Below are 23,626 nucleotides of genomic sequence, written 5' to 3'. Positions count from 1 at the left end.
TAAAATTTTAATGATATGCCTACCCTTTCATCCATAAACTCTGCTTATAATAATTTATCCCACAGATCTATTCACACTTCTGCTTAAAGATGCATGTTTAAGGAAGAATCCTTATGACAACATTGTTTGTAGTGGTAAATGATCAAAACTAGTTAAGTGCAAATCAATGAAGGATGGCTACATGTTGTGGTGTGTACAGTGGAACATTATGCATCTGTTAGAAAGAGTTAATTAGATCTCTATGGGCTGGGATGTTGATATGAATAGGTGTTGGGAGACAATTCTCCATGGTCTCTTGTGTTACTGTCCTTTTTGTCAGCACAGGTACTGATTGCTTTCATTCAAGAATATCTTCTCATGGATGCTTGTACAGAGAGCCTTGGAAGATAGACCTGGTGTCTCCCTCTGGAGCAAAGGGAAGTTTGTTTATAGCCTAGTGTAATAAGAGGGTGTATCCTTCTGTGGCAGGTTCAGGCATGCTTACTCCCCAGTGTAAGAGTCCGGATGATCCCTATCTGGGAAGTTTCTCTCCCACAGTGCAACCCACCACATGTTCAGGAATCCCCTGCTCCCCCTGTGTTGTTCTGTGGGAACTGGGGTTTAGATAACTGACTCAAATTGAGATTTCAATTACTGCGACTGATGTGAGTAATAAAGTCCTTTGACTCTGACCCAAGAGTCTCATGCCTTCTTCCAGAATCCATGACACAGTGGCAGGCTAATTTGTTAGTTTCAAATAGAGGAAAATCAAATCTCAGCCCCCCTTCGCAGTTCTTGACAGAATCTCTCCAAGATATATTTTAGGTAGAAAAAATAAAATGAAGGGTAAGAACAAAGTACGTTGCGAATTTTAAGAAAACTGATAAGGGAGTGTATGTGGCAGATTTACCTTTACATTATTTAACTTGGCTTGGATATTTGGATAAGCAAAGGAAATATTGCTTTTAATTCCTTTTAAAATTTTCTCTGACATTCCTCGTGAGCTTTCCTCCTAGTTTCCAACTGCTCACTGAATGCCAGTGGCAAAAAATAAAACAAAAGAAAACAATTAAACATGACTTAGTTCAAGCCTGCTTAAAACTTAGTGTGATTCAGTAATGTAATGATGATCTTAGGTGTAATTAACTCTCTTCAGAATAAATATTCCAGTATTTTTTATTCCTCTTATTTTCCTTATAACGTGTAAGATGCACTGGGGAATATGATTTTACTGATGCTATGTCTTCTGGCATGATGGAAGAGGGCGAGGAGGTGGAGAAGGACAAGGGAGAGGGTGGGAGAAAGAGGGGAAGATGCCAAAGGATTGAGAAGCAGCTAATAAGATAAGGACTTAAAAGTTAATTGAATTAAGGAATAAAAAGCATATTAATTTTTATTAGAAAAATGTTAGTAGAATGGGTTTGAAATCGAATTGTAGATAAAAGGTGAGACTGGGAGTGAAAAACTACCTATTTGGAGCTTTGAATAAGGAAGAGAGAATTGACTTGGAATAGAGACTAGAAATAGGGACGTGGGTACAATAGAGGGACTGTTGATTACACTTTGTAAAGACCAGGAGACGCTTGTTCAATTTCATGGTATAAGAGAAAGGTGCTAACAATGAAGCTGAGGTTGAACTAGAGGAGAGAGAGGAAGCAGGGCCCCCAGAGAACCAGATGGCAAAGAAATCAAGGCTCCTTGAAAGGAATGGACCTCGACACAGCCTCTGGGGCTGGAGAAGAGGCAGAGTGGATGAGGGTTACGTAAGAGGAAGAAAGAACAGGAAGTTAGGGGATTTCATTCTTGTTCAAGGTTGTGGGTACCCAAGCTGAGTGGGCGACTTGAGAGCTTGGTTAGAAATTTGGAGGAATCATTTAAAAACATTAACCAAGAATTTCCTTTTCTATAAGTGAGGATGGTCATACTGGTTTTCTACTTTTTCATGCCATTTTGATGACCAAATAAGATAATATGAATTAAAGTGATTTGCAACTGAGAAGTTTAATATATATTTGTTATTTTAGGCATTCTATTATAGTTTGGTAAAGCTATTTTCCAGGGTAAATATCTCTATACCAACGTAAAAAAGGAAGACAAGATACATTATCTAGAATGATTAAAATGGGATATTTTAAAATTGAATGGTAGGTTAGACTTTTCTATTATGAATTATGATAACTATAACCTTTCAGAACGGGGAATGACATAGCTCATGAGTCAAGAATAGGGAGGGGGTCCTGGGAGTCGGTAAGTTTTGAACTGTTTATATTTTCTTTCTTTTTTAAAAAAAATATTTATTTATTTATTTTGGCTGCGCCAGATCTTTAGTTGCGCCATGTGGGACCTTAGTTCCCTGACCAGGGATCGAACCCGGGCCCCCTGCATTGGGAGCATGGAGTCTTAACCGCTGGACCACCAGGGAAGTCCCTTGACCTGTTTATGTTTTCATGTGAAGATATTCCTTCTGTTTGGCGCAAAGGCTACCTTTGTTGTCATTTTCTTTTCCAGTTCTCCAAATACCTTGACTTTAAATGGTTTCAAAACCAATGAGTGCACTGGCTATTACAGCAACCTTTCCTTTCCTTCTGATACCCTGAACGCACTCCTTAGTAAAGTTTGCCCCTCCTCTTCCAATATATATGATTTCTAAAAGAGCTACTTGTCGAAGGAACTGTGTCTAGTGTTTTTTTCTTCCCAAATGAGGTAGGGCTATCAGAACAGTGTGACAGAGTATTATATCCTAAAAAAGTATTGCTTGCCCTCTGGCTTTATTTCCAATTTAATTTTTCTGTCTACTGACCTAGATTTTAAATTTTTTAAAAGGGAACCAAAAGTGACACCTCATTTAAAAATATTTTACCTTGTCCCCAAGTTCCTTTTTTCAATTTTCTAAATGACTTCATGAGCTCCTAAAAAGTTTTAAAAATGAATAGTAATGAACTGAATTCAGTCTCCATGCCAACTACTGATATATATTTTTTCTGGTGACTGATCTTTGTATTCTAGAAAATATCATGATTTAAAGTCCTTTTACCTGCTTACAAGAGAGCGGTTTCATTTTTTTTCCAGTCAAGTGAACCAAACTGTCAGCAACTTTTATTCACTATCCACTTTATAATAGCTTAGAGCAGAGGTACCCTAGATAGTTACTGAATTAATAGAAAGGTCCTTGCAGTTAGAGGATTTACATTAAAGTTGACCGAACATGTAAATGTTTGTTAATTTTTGAACTGAGCGAGAAGGAAACTAAAAAGCAGTTACCATCTGCTCCTTTTTAGTTGGATGAGGAGAAAAGAACCAAAGAATTGCTTGATCATAACCTTTGAAGACCATGAGGTGATCATAACCTTTGATTTAGCCATTGCACAGGCTTCTTTAAGGAGCAATAAAAGAGTTCTTTTTGAAAAATAGATTTTTTAAAAGGTAGATATTATTAAAAGCCCAGGCTTTTGGTAAAGTCTATTTCTGGGCATACTTTGGAAGCTCTGTATAGGGGAGCATTTCCACAGCCCATTGGAATTAATAATGCAACAGGGCTAACGGGAGAGGCGTGGCATTCTTTTCAGACAAAGAAAGTGGTTTTATTTTCTAGAAAACAGGGTTTGGGGAAAGGAGGAATCCTAAGCAGAATGATTAGAAAGATAAGCCACAGAGAATCATTTTGCCCATTTCCCAGTGATTTCATAAGCCATGTGTTTCCTTATATGGGGGATTTCTGTTGAATTCTTTTCCTATTGACTTTTTTTTTTTTTTAACTTCAGATTATTTGCTGTGCACGTAATTCTTCCATTTAGTTTTTTTTTAAAATTAATTAATTAATTTATTTTTATTTTAGTTTTGGCTATGTTGGGTCTTCGTTTCTGTGCGAGGGCTTTCTCTAGTTGTGGCGAGCGGGGGCCACTCGTCATCGCGGTGCGCGGGCCTCTCACTTCCGCGGCCTCTCCTGTTGCAGAGCACAGGCTCCAGATGCGCAGGCTCAGTAGTTGTGGCTCACGGGCCCAGTTGCTCCGCGGTATGTGGGATCTTCCCAGACCAGGGCTCGAACCCGTGTCCCCTGCATTGGCAGGCAGACTCTCAACCACTGCGCCACCAGGGAAGCCCTCCTATTGACTTTTGACACAAGGTGACAAAGAGAAATATATACTTTTGTTTAGAGATTTTTGCCTTCTAATGTCACCTTTAGGACGGTCCTGGGTGTACAAGGTACCATTCAGATTTAGTTGTTTCTGCCAAGATGCAGGTAAACGTCAGCCTTTATTTATGGAGTCATCTATTAAGCATGTGGGTTAAAATGTGCTGACTATGCCAGTGGGTGGCAATTACTTCCTCAGACCTTCAGCTCAGAAATGTAAAATGATACACCTTCATTTTTCTATAATTCTTTAAAACCATACCTTGAGCTTCTGTATTAGTTTGTTAGGGCTGCAGTAACAAAGTACCACAGAGTGGATGGTTTACATGACAGACATATTTTGTTTCCCAGTTCTGGGGCCTAGAACCCCCAAGATCAAGTTGTCAGCAGGGTTGGTTCCTCCTGACGGTCATGAGGGAGAACCTTTCTCATGACTCTCCCGAGCTTCTGGTGTTTTGTCCGCAATCTGTGGTGTTTTCTGGCTAGTAGAAACATCACCCTGATCTCTGTCTTCATCCTCACATGGCGTTCTCTGTGTGCAGATGTACCCTTTTTATAAGGACACTGGTCACAATAGATTAAGGACCCATCCTACTCCAGTATGACCTCATCTTAACTCATTACATCTGCAGTGACCTTACATTCTGAAGTATAAGGGTTAGGGCTTCAACATCTAAAATTGGTGGGGACACAGTTCAACTCATAACAGCTCCCATTCCACCTACGATAAAAATGGTTTTTGGTTTGATTCTGGGTGTACTCAGTTTGGGGTTTTCCCTGGAGTACAGATGCTAACGGCGATGGGGACATAGGGTCTTTGGGAGTAAACTGCTCACAGCCCACAGGGCCCTGCTGCTGTCTTCCTGTTCCAGATCATCTCTGGTTCTCTAGTTGCTGCAGGACAGTAGTGGCCTGTGTCAGGTACTTGCACCTTCACAGCCATTTCTGTTCTATTGAAACTGTTCCAAGATGGTCCAGAGTCAAGTTACATCTCCCGGAATGGGCACAACCCTATCTCTCTGTGTCCTGTACTCGACGCCCCCTGGAGGGGGCAGGGGACAGTGCCTTTTCCTGGAGACCCAGGCAGAACATAGCTCTTGCCTGCACCTTGCTTCCTGACTTAGCCTGTATCCTTCTGAATAACAGTGTCCTCCCATTCAGATTGGCAACTACATTCTACCAGCTCTTCACAGACCCTGAGGTTGTAAAGATTAACCCTACTGTCTCTTCCATGCAGTGTTTTATGAATATGAGTCAGGGTGGTGACGTCTCCTGAGTGCTGCTGAAGTCCTAAAACAACACTCCTTTTAACATCAACCCTTGTAGGAGTATTGCTTCTAACGGATGTGTTTTTTTCTTTTTAAAATTTTTGAGTAAAATATGATCATAAAGTATAAAAAATAATTTAAAAGATCAATATTGTGTCTCCACCACCTAGCTTAAGAAATAAAATGTTTCTTATAAATTTGCAAATCAATTATCTCCAAACTCCTGATCACACTTCAAGAAATTGAATTTTTACCTGTATTTGTGTATTCATTGATAATTTATCTAGAGATGAGCACCGCATTTTGGAAACCACGTGCTCGTGTCAGGACCTTTGTTCTGAAGCTGAAAAAGAAAGATCGGCTTTTTTTTTTTTGCTGCTTTTTGTGCTTTTGCTGCATTGCCAAATGCATCCAATGCCAAAGGCTAGTATGAATGTGGGGGGAATTTTATGAAGCTTAAAAAAGTACACAGACACCTGGATACATACACACACATAAATATGTATGTATTTAAGTGTATATATACTTGTTAGCACATTGGTTAGCACACTAGAGTCTTAAACTTATTATTTGGGCACAGTTAATCATAGAATTAATTAATAGGTTTGCCTATTAGTTTTGTGAAATTTGGACCTCCCTCCTGGGAATATTTCTTATCTCTGTAACACATATGCATTCTTCGTATGGATCAGGAATTTTTCTGTGCAGTATTCGAGAGGAAGATACATGAATCAAAATTTGCACCTAATATCCATTTTTTATTCTGCAAAAGTACTTCTTCGCTTAAGTTTAGGATTGGGATTATCATGGCAGTTGTATTCGGGCTACCTGCTCTCCAAATACATTCAGCAGAGATGTTAATAGTTGACAGTTGGCAGAGTTTTGAATGCTTTATGGGCACTAACTCATTCCATACCCATGAGAACCCTGTGAGATAGCTGTTATTATTATCCCCATTTTACAGATGAGGAAGCAGAGATAATGAAAGGTGTTGAATTGTGTCCCCAAAAGCATATGTTTAAGTCCTAACCCCTAGTACCTCGTAATGTGACCTTGTTGGGAAATAGGGCCATTGCAGGTGTAATTCGTTAAGATGAGGTCACGATGGATTAGGGTGGCCCTATCCACCAATCAACATGACTACTGTCCTCATAAGTAGAGAAGAAGAGACACAGGCACAGGCGGGGAGCGGGCCATGTGATGGCAGAGGCAGAGGTTGGAGGGATGCAGCTGCAAGCCAAGGGACTCCAAGGATTGCCAGCCCCACCAGAAACTAGGAAGAGATGAGGAAGTATTGTACACAGAATCTCAAAGTCCATGACCCAGCTGACACCTTTTTTTTTTTTTTCCATGGAAAGGCATTTTATTTTAAATATAGCAGTGTGTACATGGCAATCCCAAGCCGACACCTTGATTTGGGACTTCCAGCCTCCAGAATCGTGAAGACAGTAAGTTTCTATTGTTGGGAGTCACCCAGTTTGTGGTACTTTGTTACAAACCTAGGAAACTAATGAAAAGCCTGAGTATTTGCCCAAGCTTACCCAGCTACCAAGTTCTGGCCGCGGGACTTGAACCTAGGCAGTCTGTCACAGGAGGGCATTACGCTGCCCCCTGGAGGACACAGAGCGTCACCATGTTGGCTGTGAGTCGTAAGGGCATAAACAGAGTTTGCTCTGTCGACAACCAGCACAGCTTGAGGTGAAGAAGGCTAACGTAACCAGATGGAGCATATTATTAATATCTGCCAGAGATACACATACACAAAGTTCTTTTTTTAAAAAACATGTTATTTTTATTGATATTAGTATAGTAGTTTTTAGAAATTTATTTATTTTTATTTATTTATTATTTTTTGGCTGCATTTGGTCTTCGTTGCTGCGCGCGGGCTTTCTCTAGCTGCGGTGAGCGGGGGCCACTCCTCTTTGCGGTGCGCGGGCTTCTCTTGTCGCGGAGCACGGGCTCTAGAGCACACGGGCCTCAGTGGATGTGGCGTGTGGGCTCAGTAGTTGTGGCACACGGGCTTAGTTAATTCGCGACATGTGGGATCTTCCCGGACCAGGGCTCGAACCCGTGTCCCCTGCATTGGCAGGCAGACTCCCAACCACTGCGCCACCAGGGAAGCCCAGCACATGCACAAAGTTCTGAAAAAAATCTCGACATTGAGAGGGGTGCTGACAAATACCATCCAATCATCCAGTGCTCTTGGTAACCACATTAAAAGACAAGGTTTAGAGTCTTGCTAAGTCTCATATATAAATATACATACACACATATATGTGTATTAATAAACACACGCATACATATACACGAACATACATACACACATATCTCCATTGACCAGATTCCTTGACACACATATTTATCTATAATGAGGAGGTGATGGTGAACAGGGAGTTTCCTTTTGTTCTTAGTAAAACTGAGGAGATTTCAGTCATTTCTGGTCTCCTAGTCTGGTTACAATATTCTGAGTTTCTTAGATTCCAGTTCGATTAAGTTCATTTCCATCAGCTAAGAAATAATGTTGATGGATATTGTGTCTAAGGCTTGAGTGGCTTCTGTCATTTGGTGTATTTGAGATGAAGTGACACCCTTGAATAAAATACCCCAAGACAGGACAAAAGACCAAGACAGAAACCAAAGGAAGTGAGGGCTCCTTTTATTTTTCTTTCACAGAAGAAAGTGAAGGAATCTCTGTAAAGATTTCTGATGAATAAACTCGTAGAACTGGGAGCTGGCGGAATGGAGGACTGAAAGATTCCATCGTCTGGTCCAATAGTCTTTCCTCTCTCTCTTTTCCTTCTCAGGACATCTGAGAAATATAGCACATGCTCTAATTATGGGGCAGGGTAGGGAACACCAGCTTCTTGAGAAATGTGGATGAAACGGCAGAGAAGACAGTTCTAATAATTCCCCCTTAAAGACACATACTCTGCAACCCTCGAGAAATACTGAGTTTATGTACATGTTTAACTTACCAGACCAAAAAAAAAATTGAGTCCAGAAAGTTCGAGGATTAACTCACCTGTTGAAGGTCACAGGACCAACTATGGCAGAATCTATATGAACACCTAGGTTTCCTGAATTTCCAAGCTAGTGCTTGTGTCTGAGTGTGTTTGTATAATTCTTGCCTGAATATGATATTATAGGTTTGACTTTATGAAATTTGCCACCTAAGATTCAGCTAAAACACTGTCTTGCTTTGCTATAATTTATATTTTATGTTTATAATTTATAATTGTCTCAGGTTACCAGAATTCTAATGTTAAATCCCCCAATTTTAGCAGTATTCAACCCAAACCCACTTTAAAAATAAACATATCAGGATAATCTGTGGTATTTTAATGGGTACTTTGAATAACAAACACGATTTTGTTTCAGGATTGTTTTCAGTAGCAAACAAGATTTGGTAACAATATCCACCACTACCACCCTGATTTAATATGTTGAATGCCCCATTTGAAGGAACCACCTTGGTTTGTTGTAAGAAAAAGAAAATGATTGAGGCTATAGTATGGAATTTTCAAGATGAAAGGAATCTTGGGGTTATTCAGTCCAATTTCTTAATTTTGCAGATCAGCACCCTGAGGTCTAGAGAAATTAGATAACTAGATTCCTGAATTCTTCTATCTGCCAGCTTTAGCATTATTTAATTTTAAATAGTGAAATCTGATAATTTTACTGTTAGAATTCTTTCAACATGTATTGAGTAATCCAGTTCTGAGCATGTGAGTTACACAAGGAAACAGTGTTGTCAAGCCACTAATCCATAGATTTTACTGGTACCACTTTTCTTAGACCAAGAGGGTGCTCTCACGTTTACTACATTGCAACTAAACGGATAATGTTGGCTGTAATAGGAAAAACACAGCTTTTCAGCTAATAAACTGACCTTGAGCGAGCTAATTACACTTTGCTCCTCCTACTTGTAAAACAAGGAAACAAAAATCTGTCTCGCTGGCTCCTTATGGCAAACAGACTAGCCTGTATAAAGTACTTATCACTCTACCTGGAAACCAGTAATTGTTAGTTTTCCTTTCCTCTCTTCTTTTCCATTTTCCTGATCAGGGTTGCTTGGTGGATTAGTGTCCAGGTAGGACTAGAGCCCAGATCTTTCCATTTCTGGGGCAAAACTCCCTTCTACACGGAATTCTTCCATCATTCATATAGTAATGTCCTCAGAAATGGGAAACAGAAATATCTAAGAAGTCAGTTTTTAATTAGCCTGAGAAGCAAAATAGGGACTTGTACCTCTGTCTTGAAAATGGTCAAGTTTCTATTGCAAACCATGAAGTAATTGTAAAGTTAGTTAAGGGATCCTTGTCTTAGAATTTTAGATGTGGCATTGTTCTTTAGTTTCTTATACCTAAAGAGGCTGGGAGATCTATAGTGGCTCAGAAAGAACAGGAGAAAAATTGAGTGTGTCTGTTATTAAATGAGCTTGTTTGAATCCACTGGACAATAAGACAATTCAGGTCTTGGGAGTTTACGTATTTGACCAAATCAAATAGATTTGCAGGGCCAACTGAGTGCTCAAATTAAAATATCTATTTCAAGGTTACCATGTGGCTCTAGCAGTGGAATACCTAGCTTATCTGACATCGAATCATTTTTTAACATCATCCTCCTCTAGATAATAAAATTGTTGTCAGTAGTAATCATGGAATAATAATTATACATCAAGATTTGTTTCCAGCTTTATTAAGATACAATTCACATACAGCGTTGTGTAAGCTTAAGGTGTACAGCATAATAACTTACATATATTCCAGAATAATAACCACAATAACTTTAGTTAACCTCTGTCATCTCATATAGATACAAAAAAAAAGAAGATAAAGTTTTTTTCTCCTTGTGATGAGAACTCTTAGGGTTTACGCTTTTAACTTTGGAATATACTATACAGTATATTTGTATGTATATTAACTATAGTCATTGTGTTGTACATGACATACCTAGTACTTATTTATTGTATAACTGCAAGTTTGTACCTTTTGACCACCTTCATCCAATTCCCCTCCTCCTATTCCCACCTCTGTTAACTACAAATCTGATCTCTTTTTCTATGAGTTTGGTTTTTATGCTTGTTTGTTCGCTTGGCTGGCTATTTTTAGATTCCATATATAAGTGAAATCATACAGTATTTGTCTTTCTCCATCTGACTTATTTCACTTAGCATAATGCCCTCAAGATTCATTCATGTGTCCCAAGTGGCAGGATTTCCTTCTTTCTTATGGCTGAATAGTATTCCATTATATATATATATACTATATATACTATATATATATATAATATATATACACATATATATTATATATATATACTATAGCTTCTTTATCCATTTATCCTATACCTATGCCTACCTATCTCTACATTTATCTATTATCTATCTATCTATCTACCTTTTTAAGACTTCAAAAAGACTTGAAGCCAAAAACATATAGCTAATCCAATAGGCACGTTAATTTTGGCAGTTTATTTCCATCCAAAGTATCAGTAGACTTGGAGGAGAGTTAAGTGCCGTCCCCTTTAGCTTTTTTTTGTTTATTCGTTTGGCAAAGAAAGGTACTATTACTTTTCATTGGTATATGCAAATGGCTAATTGATTTTTAAAAGTTCTTCAATACTGGTAAAGTATTTCCAATTGGAAACAGTTTGTTTTAATTTTTAAAAAAAGCATCAACTTTCCCACTGTGCACTAGTGTATCTTATCATCACTCTGAGTGGAATAGATTAGTGCCTTTGCATTACCCAGGTACAAGGGATCACGAAATAGTGGTGGCAGTGCTGCAGTTGCATTGTTTGTTTGAGAATCACAAACCCCATTTTATTCTGTCTCTGTTGGAATGTCCTTCCTTGATCAGTGGTGATCAAGGCTTTAGCTCACCTGGGAAGCACTGGAGACAGCCGACCAGGCCTCCATATTCTTACCCAAAAAGGAGACTAAACTACTGGATTTTACCCTCCACCGTGACTTGTCTTCCCTTTCCAGCAACTGGCGACACTACTCACAGCCCTGGGAGCAATGAGAATAGCCTTTGGCTTTTTCATCCTTATTACTTTGTGGGGGGTTGTTTTGGCATTTCTCTCACATTCTTGTTTTGTGTGTTTGTTTTCTCTTGACTCCTTGAGAACATATTTGAAGGGCAACAGATTTATTCTCAAGGATGTTGGATGGTTTGTTTTAAGACGGTATTTTGTAGTTGTGGAAACAGAGTTATCTAGAGAAGAGCCAGAACTGGAATGGTCTAGACAGCCGGGAATGGTGGATGTCCTGCTGGTTAGGACTTCATATTGCCCTGGGCAAGGGCCACCCTTCGACCTGGACAATAGGAGGGGTTCGGCTCTGGTCCTCCTCTGCCATCCTTTCCCAAGGCGGAGTGGGGTGGGATGCCTGAGAGGCCAAGGGGACATCGCCACCTGGAGCCCTGGGCCCTGCCGCCTCTGCTCCCCTAGGCTGAGGTGCCTGGGACCCAGGACCTTCTACCCCGAAGGTCCCCAAATCTCTTCCAGAGCCTGCTGTGGCTTTCCCCCCAGTCAGTGGCAGTGCAGATGTCCTGAGGCTGGGCTGGTGGTCAGGCAGCAGCTACCGCAGGAGGGGCAGGGGAGGGGAGGGGCTGGCAGAGCTGTGGAAGCACATGTGGACCTGGGCCGGGCTGTCCGGAATTCTCAGGCCCTCCCTGTGTAGGATAGAAACGGGGAGGAGGGGGCTTGCTGCCAGCTCTAGCCGATTTATTTGCATATGTAAGAGAGAAAAATGATCCCATGTTATACATGACTATACAGCAGGAAAGAGGATAATCAGGACCTACTGTTTGCAGCTGTTGAGGTTTAAATTGTGCGCCCCTAAGAGATGGGTGAAATCCCACCACCAGGTGCTTGTGAATGTGACATTTGGGAAGAGAGTCTTTGAAGGTGTAATTAAGATGAGCCTCTACTGGAGTAGGATGGGCACCAATGTCTGGGGTACTGATAAGGAGAAAGATGTGAAGACACAGACACACAGAGAAAAAAGCTCCGTGAAGACAGAAGCAGAGCCTGGAAAGCTTTCACAGCTAAGGAGCACCAAAATCGCAGGCAACCATCCGTAGGTAGGAGAGAGGCACGGAAGAATTCCTTGCTCAGATGCCCCGGGAGGAATGGATCTGCAGACAACTTGATTTCAGGTTTTGGGGCTCCAGAGCCAGGAGAGAGAAAATTTCTGTTGTTTTAAGCCATTCAGTTTATGGTACTTCGGATGGTAGCCGTAGCAAACTAATACACAGTGGATAAATTATTTTGCAAAACGAGATGTTTGCCGAAGCCGTGTTATTGACACTGTAATGGAGATTACCTTGCTTCGGATAATACAGCAACCTCATTCCCTGAGGTTGGCCAAAGCTCTTATTAACCTTGGATAAAGAGTAGAAATAGAAGATTATTTTCTTTCTAAAAAAAAATTAGACATTTATCTCCAAATAAGGTTGTACAGGCTATTACTTGGTAATTCTTGACAGTAAAAAAAAAATCGATTCTCATTTACTTTCCTAAATGGAGGAAAGTGAATCAAGAAGGCCCTACTGGGCATGAAGATTAGAAAGAACATAAAGGTAGAGGATCCTGTCCTACACTGTCTGTCATCTTTGCCTCCAATCAGATGCTACAGGAAAAGCTGAAAACACATTACCTGACACAGTGTGTGCCCAAGATATTAGTATTAGTTGTAAGGAAAAAGGGCCCCCTAATCAAAAAAATTGTATATTCTACGTAAAGTTAAATAGCTTTTTCATGAAAGGACCTCTGATGGGCTTCAGTGTGCTGATATATATCATAGCACGCTAAGAGAAGAATATAGCATGTCTCTTTCCATGTTTATTTTATCATAGAACCTTTTATGGAAGAAGTTTCTAAAACTGGACCTCCATGGACTAACTTTGGGTTGTAAGCACCTAAAATATTGCTTCTACTGATGCTTCATTGGGTCAGTGTGGGATGAATGAGTCTTTTCCTATCATCTGTACATTTTCCTTATTTTTCCAAATCTCCCTCCCTTTCAAAAATCTGTAACCTTTGACCCACAAACCATTACCCACCTCTGTCATATATACCTTAGTTTGGAGTTTAAGATGTTCTATCCAATATAAAAGAAGCATTGAGTATTCTTTTATTCTAGATACTTCATTTTCTTCTAAAGCATTTTTATTTTCTTTGCAGTTGATATGGAGCTTTTTTATTGGGATGAACCATAACTGACATTTAACTTATAAAAGTGGCTACTTCATGTGGTTTAACCTAATACACTAATATTATTAAAGAATCGTTACAGTTACCGAGATACTTAATTCACCAAAAGAGGCTCAGCCACTTCAAGAATTTGGCTTAATACTTTTATAAATAGACTGGAGGGTTGGCAGGAGAGATCACTTATGCTTGTAAATGATACCAAGTTGGCTGAGATTGATAATATCATGTAGGACCAGACAGGAATGCAAGATGATACAATCAATTTGACAGAATAATGTGCACTTGATAAAATGAATCGCAATTAAGGTGCAGGCAAGGTTTTGTTTGTAAAATAGAAAAATTAATTTGAAAAATGCAATAGGAATAGAAACACTTACCTGGACTGGGCCCAGGGGAGTTTTAAAGTCAGCCAATCACAGATCCAGGCTCTGCCAAGCATGCCCAAATGGCATGCCTCAGAGCCATTCATTCTGACCGACCATCTGGACTTCATCATGTGGATTTTGGCTGCCACCTCGAATGACTGTTGGCCCAAGATCAATGATTCCATTCCATTGTGGCTATGAATTTCAGGCATTAAGACATAGTACTGTTACCTTGAATAATACAAGAATATTTTCTCTGTAACCCATTCAAACTCTACTCACCTTCCAAGGCCCAGTTAAAAGTCAAGAAAGTCCAGAAAATCTTTCCCCTCTTATTTCTATAGGTTGTAGACTACATCCCTCAACTTAATATAAGGTCCAACAAACATTTCTGGCTGAAGATAACACAATTTTTGCATATTAGCCTCAACTTTTCAGTTTTATAAGTTCCTTAAGGGCAAAGACCAAGGCTTGTGTTTTGTACTTCTTTCTAATATGTAGTCAATAAAACATTAGCAGGATTCTTCAAGCAGGACTTAATAAAATTAATAACCACAACAATAAAAACAGCAAAATGTTGATTTGAGAGCATGGAAGGTTGAGAAATTTTTGTGGCAGTAGATGAATATGACTCTTATCCTTTTGACTCTTGAACCAGATTACCCCATCAAGAAACAAAATATATACTTATTTTTCATGTCAATCTTATCCCAAGGTGGTATTTAATGTATCTATACAATTTTATTACATATCAAATTCAAATAAATATAAGGCCAATGTTTAGTTTAGTGGAATTTCATGTGTTATAAAATGCAGTTAAATGGAAATTGTTCTTACGGGGCTTTTGTGTCTTAAATATGCCGGTGCTAGGTGGACTCCTTTTAGTGCTAAATTTCTGATCATGTGGTTTTTCAGACCTCTGGTTTATTATTTATCCTCATGTCTCTATGAGTTAAATGAATGTTTTTAGAATGATTTATCGAAGTTGATTATGAAAATAAAATCCACATACTTCATTATATGGTATATAAATAGGATTACCCCTCAGTCACTGTCGTATACCTGTGTTTGAATTGATTATAGCTCGGTCCAGAACCAACATCACTGTTAAGATCCTTAGTTACAGTAATGGTTTCCTTTGGAAAAGAATTTGAGTCTAACGGAATGTTGTTAAATTCTCAGGTCATGGTGTGTGTGACTGTGGAAAGTGCAGATGTGATGGAGGATGGTCTGGGGACGCTTGCCAGTACCCAAAGACCTGTGACCTGACAAAGAAACAGAGCAACCAAATGTGCAAGAATTCTCAAGATATCATCTGCTCTAATGCAGGTAAGAATTCCATGCCCTGAGAATTGTTAAATGAAATAATCAAATGTGGGTTTTTAATGGAAATATGTAGGTGTTGAGAAATGTTGAACCTCCGAGTGAGACTGCTTTTGAGCATATTTTTTTGAAGTGAAATTCAGATAAATCAATTGGGAAAAATGTCCTCTTGCTGAGACTGGCAAGTCTGATGCTCTCCAGCTGTTCCAAATGCCTCCTTCAAGTAGGATAGTCACTGGAAACAACACCCTGACAACATTTTAGGTAAATTGTGAGCCGTGATTTTGAATGCTGGATTAATCCTTTTAAAAAGGATTTGTATAAACTTACTTAATTATCTTCTGTTACAGATCAAGGGTGCTTTGAATTTATACCTTGGCATCAAATAGAACCAAACTTTTCAAATCTAATGGGGGTTTCCGATGCCCTGGATGTGAAAACCATTGCAGAATATAGTGATAGCAAGAGTTTTGTTTGACTAAAATATTTTTATAGCTGATAGACGTCATTTAAAAATATTTCTTAGAAATTTACAGAGGAGCTGTTAAAGTTAATTACCAAAATCATATAAAACACAACAGCTGTGGTTTTGGATTCAATGGTATTCAGCCAGTGTTACTATAATTAAATACTCTTTTAACTGTTGGGCACGTAGAACCTCAAAGTCAGTTTTTTCTCAACCCTGGTTGAACTTGAGAATGCTCGTGTCCTACACTGGAGGCTCTGATTTAATTGCTTTGGGGTCTGATATGGACTATAGTGGGTTTTTTTTCAAAGTTCTCTGGGTAGTTCTTACGTAGATCCAGGGGTGTGAGCCTCTTGCTCTGCATGCTGAAGGCCAGGGTTTGACTACGTAAATGAGTATCTTCCCCTCTGAAGCTCACATTGTTGGTAGAGTCCTGCATTCAGAGGTGGGAGCTTTCCACAGGCTTTGATTGACAGGAATTGCTCTGTGTAGATTGAGTGCAGTAGGGTGTTTTGCTAATAGCAATCAGGTCTACTGCCAAGGTACGCTGTGAGTGGAGCAGCCGGGGACCGTGACGAAAGTGCTAACGGTCAGGTTACTCTCTGTGTTCACTGATACTCTCCTAGCTTCTCTCCAGCACTTCCTTTTTTCTTTTCCTCTCGGTAGAATTTCTCTACTTCCGGTTCATGACACTCACCCTCTAAACACACACACACACACACACACACACACACACACACACACACACACACACTCACCGTATAGCCTCTTTTGTTTTGAAAACTTCATGCTTTCCAAACTTCTTTCAGTAATAAGACTTGAAATCAATTTCAGTTTTGTTTCTTTGTACTCTATTTTCAGATTGATGGATGGATTAATTGATTGATTGATTGGTTTTCAAATCCAGGGTTTTTTTTCTTTTTAATAACACATTATAACCATACAGGGGTTAGTTTAGGAATCCAAAGATGTTTCAGTGTTAAGGAATCTAAATGCATGATTCACTACATCAACACATCTTAAAGGAGAAAATTTACAGAATTGTTTCAATAGATGATGAAACACATTGGATAAGATATAAAATACGTTTCTAAGATATCTCTACCTCTATTTTTTTAACATGGATACAATACTTTTATGTAATCTTACCGTCCATATTCCAATTGTGTCAATTGACCCAACAATGCCTTTTACATCATTGTGCCCACCTCTGTATAGGATCCAGTCTAGGGGCAGTGTTACGTCCGGCTGTCGTATCTCTTCGACGTCCTTTAATGTGTCTTTAGACAACTTCCACAGGCAGCACATTTTTTTTCTCTCTCTCTATTACTCTCCTCTCAGTTTCTAAGCCTTTCAAGTTTACTTTGGGGATCTTGCTGTCACATATCTTTCTTTTAATGCCTACTTCTACCAGCCTAGTTCAGGACCACTGCCCCCAAATTGCATTAGTCTCTGAGTTCTCTATACTAATCTTTCCCCCTCATATCGCAGTGTGATTTGCAGGAAGCAGCTTGGAACAGAAGGGGAAGAGGAGGTATATGGGATGGGCAGAAGACTGAAGGGCAGGGGGAGATGGAGATGGAGCTGGGCACTAAAGGAGTTCCAGAAGTTGACTCCGTAGGGGCGCAGAATGGCAAGGCACAGTCTGCAGAGCAAAGCAAGGCTCCAGCACCATTGCATCAGGAGTATAGGCTGGTGTTCAAGACAGGGAGTCATCCTGGAAAGAGACAGCTATATTAGGCAGAATGAAAAGTCAGAGCTAAAATAATCTAGCATAAAACAGAAGACCAATCCTAGAGACTGAGTTAACTGGCAACCAGGAGAGAGGTGCAGGATGACACAGCACGAGCACGCGAGTCTGGCACTTTTGCCTGGGCTTCCATATGCCGTATCTTGGAGCCTCAGTTGTGAATTCTACTTGATGAGTAAGACAGGAAGTCTCCGAACTGTTGTAAACTTCCTGCATCGCCCAGCAATGGTTCAGATGTGTGGACTGGAGTGAGCCAGCCTGTGGGGGACGTCAGTGAGAAGTTGTAGAATTCAGAGGCAGAGGCTGTTTCTTCCCATCTTTCCTGAAAACAGTGACTGCATACGTAGCCCTAACTATGTTACACCTCTCTCCCTACCCATGAAGGGCTCCTGGTATTCCAACAGATAAATTCTAAAATTCTTGACCAATATTCTTGATCCTACACTGTCTGCCTTTAGCCTACCCTTTTTTCCAAACTCAAGCCAGACTCTTCACTGTTAAATTCTCCATCCTTATTCCTTAGCCCAGGCTCTTTCTTCAACATCACAAGGTTTTTCTCCATCTCCACTTGTTGAAATTCTATCTATACATCAAGTGCCAACTCAAGAGCTTACTCCCCTACTGTGCCTTTCCTCCTTCACAGAGCCAGACTGAGGTTTATACTATCTTTATAGCATTTGTCACAAATCTGTTGCAAATGCCTTTGCGTCATCTGATTTCATATAGATATATGTATATGTAAAAATTATCAATCACCTAGCTCTTTCTTCTTGGTCTATGATTTACTTAGTTTTAATTTTATCCATCTTATTATCTTCTATAGCACTTATGACTTCACCAATAATATAATAAGCAATGAGAAAATTTAATGAATGGATACGTGGATGGTTGAAAGACAGCATAAATAAATGTGAAAATGAAAAAGAAGGGTGATAATTAGAGAACAGAATGAGATGACGCAATACCATGAATTGTAGCGTTGGATTGGAAACGAACTTTTATAAATTAAAATAGTTTTCAGGGAAAAAAAGCAAGAAAACGAAGTTTAATAGAAGTAAAATTCACACAAGTATTCTCAAGGAAGAAAAATAACAAGCTCAAATTCTGCAGAATCACCATTTATATGTGACTGTGAGAGAAAGAACCCTTACAGAGAATAGCAAATCACAAGTGACCTGTGTAACAATCATGCAGAGAGTGTGAAACCAGGAAGTGGTGGGATCCATAAATATAAAATGGGTCTGGAGAAAATATTTGGGAAAATATATGGCTAATATACTCGATGTCTTAATGGGAGAAGACAAAGAACCTGACATTTTCTGAAAGTCTACAGTGTGCTAGACACAGTAGCATTTTTAGATAGATGACTGGGTGATATATTTATCACTTTATCCACACAGCAGCTCTATGAAGAAGACGTTATTTGCAGATAAGGAATTTGACAGTTAGAGATAAAAGTAATGACCTCAAAAATGTATAGCTAGTGGGGATTAAGACCTGGATATGGCTGCAAATCTACCTTAGTCCTAAATCTATGCTCTTTCTGGTACACCACATACAGAATTGCCAGTATCCAGTAGCTCAGTTCAAATATCCATAGTACCATCTTCGGTTCCTTCCCATCCTTTACCTCTCATACCCAGTCACCAAGTCATCTTTTCTTTCTCCTGAAAATATCACCACGTGTATTTGCTTTTTTTCTAAACTCACAGCCATGACCTGGGTCAGCCTCTATCTTCTTTCCTGCAGACTAATGAACTAACATTCCCTCATGTCCACTTGGCCTCATTTCAGTTCATTCTCCGTATGACAACCAGAGTAACAGGGTGGGAATGAACACCTGATCTCATGCCTCCCTTGTTGAAAATATTTCAATGGCTTCTCATTTTTCTTCTTGATTCAAGTTGGAAATCTTTAATGTGACCTCTTAGACTTCCGTAAACTGAGTCTTTAATTGCCTTTTTCCTTTCATGACATTTTCCACTTTATTTTCTGCTATACGCCAGCTGTCTTTTTCTTTTTTCTCTTATCTCCTCTTTTACCTCAGAGCCTTTGCTGTTGTTTCTTGCTGGAAGTGGGCTTCTTCACCTTCTCAATTCTCTTAGCTGTTATTTTTACTTGGCTTTCAGTTCTCAGTTTAAGAGCCATTCCCCAGGGACTCTATCTCTGACCACCGGGTCTCAGTTAAATCCCCTTACTATGTGTTTCTGCAACACTTTGCACTTCTCCCCTGATTTTATCACATTGTTTTTTACTCATATAAAACTTTAAGAGGAGGATTATGGCTGAATCAATCTCCTGTTGCATTTCCAGAGTCTAGGATGATACTGGTGAATGGCAAAGTCTCAGTTACTCTATGGTGACTGCTGTGATGATCGATTAAAGATTTTAAAATAAGCATTAAAAAGGAAGCTCCTCAAATGGACATTCTACTTCTGAATATCATTTGGATGCTGTTTTATTGTCAGTGAAATCATTCTTGGGGTTGTAGTCAAATCCTCAAACTTGGCTGGATATGTTGTGTGTGGTAGACTAGATGACTCCAGTGCCTCTGTATCACCCTGAGCTGCCCTGAGGTTTTGGTGAGGTCCCAGGACTCTATGCAGAAGAAACCCACTCTGGTCCCATACCCATAATGACGTGGGTATCAGTTTAACACTGTGGGTATGAAATTATTAGGAACACCTAAGGTTTTCATTTATGCATTTGATAATGAATTCCACAAATATTCATTATATAAATAATATGTTCAAATATTGTGCAAAGCATTGAATAAATAACTGCTGAGGAAGATAAGCAAGGTTACTTCTCTCACAAAGCTTAGAATTTTCTGCTTTAGTTCACTTCAGGCCCAGGTGTAATCAGAAGATATTCATTCACGCACTGATTGGATGGACATGTATAAAGTAGCTCTGCTCTTGGGGAGGTCACATTCATGAAACTGTTAGAGGTCAATCATAATAGCTGTGTGCTATAAAATATGACTCCTGGGCTACAATAATCTCAAGAAAGAATGTCATTATCTATCTCATCATACCCACAGTAAAACCTAACTGGAATATTAAATTGATTTGAATTGTCTTTATCTATGAAAGAGATAGGTTAAAATTCATTAATTATAATTTATATGCATTTAACAAATAATTTTTGCTCTGTTTTAATGGTTTAGGTACCTGTCACTGTGGCAGGTGTAAGTGTGATAATTCAGATGGAAATGGACTCATTTATGGTAAATTTTGTGAGTGTGATGATAGAGAATGCATAGATGATGAAACAGAAGAAATATGTGGAGGTATGTATATTAACTTTGCAGAAATTAATAAAAGTACTTGATTTTTTCACCTATTTCATTGCACTTTTTTTTCTATGAATTTCTGTGCTAAGTTTACTCATTTAAGTTGAACCTATGTTTATTTGGAATACACTTCATATAGGGAAAGTTAGACTAAGGCATTCAGAGCAAACTAGTACATCTTAAAAATTTTTTATAGATTTTGTTCTTTAACCATTATTTATTGAAGTATAGTTAATTTACAATGTTGTGTTAGTTTCAGGTGTATAGCAAAGTGATTCAGATATATATATGTGTGTGTATATATATACACACATATATATATGTATATTCCTTTTCAGATTCTTTTCCATTATAGTTATTACAAGATATTAAATATAGTTCCCTGTGCTATACAGTAGGTCCTTGTTGTTTATCTATTTTATATACAGTGGTGTGTATCTGTTAATGCCTAACTCCTAATTTATCCCATCCCCTTTCGTAAAACATGTTTGTTTTCTATATCTGTGTGTCTATTTCTGTTTTGCAAATAAATTCATTTGTATAATTTTTTTAGATTCCACATATAAATGATATCATATGATATTTAGAGCAGACTAGTACTTTTTAAATGCAAAATCAGATTGTTCCTCAAGGAGAACCAGATCAATATGGCAACAGGCCAACTGCAGGGTTCTGTAGTGGTCCTAGCTGGACTCTATCTTCTCTGCTCACCTTAACTGCTTTTACTCTGCCTCTTTTATCCCAGTCTCTCCATTGCATGTTTTAATTGCATTGTCTTTCCTGTTCTGAACCATAAAACTTTAAATAGTCTCATGTCCTATTGGGGACATTGAAGGCCAATAGGATTATTAGCCTAGAATCTATCCCTCCCCGCCACACACTTAGATAACTTTTTTCATGATTGTTTCTACAGACCACCATTACCTCAGTCCATTTTTCTGTTGTACCAATTATTGCATGCTTGCTAATGTCAAGCACTGCAATAACTACTTCACATTCATTGGGTAACTTACCAGCATTTGGAATGACTTACCAGGTTTGAATGGGAATTTAGACTCCTGTCTGTCTGATGCCAAAGGCTGTGCCGTTGACCCCTCACCGTAGAGAACTGCCCTGGAGTTTGGAGCTCCGTGAGAAAAGCCTTCCTCACCACCCGCAGTGCCCTTCCCTTCTGCTTACCTATCTGCAACCTTGTGCCCAGAGAGAGTTTCAGTCGTGCTGGCACAGGAGAGGAAAGTAAACAGCAGTGAGAATCCCTTCAGTTTAGGTAAATTCTTCTCTGCTGTTATTAAACATTTTAACCTGGTTACCTCTGGCCTCATCTCTCTATCCATCAGTAATTGCTTCTTTCATTGAAATCTGAAAAGACTCCATGCATGGAATCCTATCCTGCATACCAGATGGGTGATCAGAGGAGTATTTTCCCTTGAAGGATCAGGAGCAAATGGGGCGAGGAGGAGCCAGAGGGCCATACAGTGTCACTAAGCTGTCCTTTTGTTTACAAAAACAAATTGTGGCTTCAATTCCTGGGGTCATCCAGATGCTCTTATTTTAGGTCAGCTTGGTTTTTTTCTCTCTGGTTTCCTTGCTGCACAACCAACCAAGATAAAACCAACAAACACGAGCCTTCATTTTTCAAGCCAGTGACCTAAGCTGGGTGCTGCTCAGACAATTCTGCTAAAGGGCTCATTCCAAAATAATTAGAAAAATTAGATAAATCTACCCACAGATACTATGTATCTGTCCTGATATCTTATTTCCAATTATTACAGATTAAAAAAGAGGAAGGGAACATGTGTGGAGCCAGTGTTTTCTGATGCACACCACCAAAGCAAAGTCTATTTGCATGTGTAAATATAAACATTGAACTGGAAACAACAGGAAATGTTTAACTCTCAAGCTTTCCACTCATTATTTCCGTTGGTTTGAGGCTAAAGCAATTTCATGGTGCAAAGTCTCTGACCACAGATACTAGCACTCCAGTAAACAGCCTCTGGGGATGACCTTGACTGGGATTCTAGATTTTTCCATGTGTCATTCACATAAAACCAGTCTGTTGAGAGGTGATCCTACAGCCCAATAATGGAGCAATTCAAAAGCAGATTTTCTTACACCATTAGTTTGCACAAAGCAGAGAATGATGCTCATTGTCTGGAGTGTGTTTTGTCCTGAGGCTTATATTTTATCTCAATTATTCAGGTATGTCTTATTACAGTATTTTCATTTGAGCTATGAATATATCTGCTTAATTTTCCACCTATATCTGCATACAGTGTAGCCTTACATGATTTATCCTAGTAATCCTATTCACCTCTACCTCAATGATTTTTTAGTAAAACCCCAATTCAATGCTGAATTTTCTAAACATACAAAGAATTTGGGTTTGAAGAATGAAGATCTATGATCATTTGTTAATCTCATGGTAAGCCTTACATAGGTAGCATCTTAAATAGATTTCCTACAATGACAGAGGAATAAATTTCTGAAGATTTCTGAGATTATAGTGGAAATTCTACTTTTTGAAGTTTTAAAAAAAACCCTGACTCCTAGGAAAAGTTGTCTTGCTTTCTTCCAGTGTAATCCTCAAGTTCCTAAGGCTTGTGATGTAATACTGGAATGTGATTTTTTGTGTGTGTGTATACATGTAGAGATATCTTGAAGTTCCTAAATAAAATGTATAGCTTTTATATTTTATTATTGATGAAATCATTTGATAGCCTTTATGTTTGCTTAAGTGAACAAATTAAAATTTGCTGTAGAAATGATTGTCTATTAGCTTAGTTTTCTGTGGCTACCCCGATTACAGCTCATTTAGACAGAAAACATGG

At 39.0% G+C, this 23,626-nt stretch overlaps 1 protein-coding gene across 2 annotated transcripts in view; it reads left to right on the top strand.

Moving 5' to 3' along the window:
- The window catches only part of ITGBL1 (integrin subunit beta like 1), a 224,436-nt gene that overhangs the window by 85,555 nt on the left and 115,255 nt on the right, over positions 1-23,626 (top strand). For both annotated transcript variants that reach the window (XM_007196804.2, XM_057532952.1), the window contains 2 exons: positions 15,147-15,293; positions 20,673-20,795. In XM_007196804.2, the coding sequence (XP_007196866.2) occupies positions 15,147-15,293; positions 20,673-20,795 (270 nt within the window). The remainder of the gene's footprint in view (positions 1-15,146; positions 15,294-20,672; positions 20,796-23,626) is intronic.

This window comes from Balaenoptera acutorostrata, chromosome 18 (assembly GCF_949987535.1).
Source record: "Balaenoptera acutorostrata chromosome 18, mBalAcu1.1, whole genome shotgun sequence".
Classification (NCBI taxonomy): domain Eukaryota; kingdom Metazoa; phylum Chordata; class Mammalia; order Artiodactyla; family Balaenopteridae; genus Balaenoptera; species Balaenoptera acutorostrata.
This window is presented reverse-complemented; position numbering and strand designations above follow the sequence as displayed.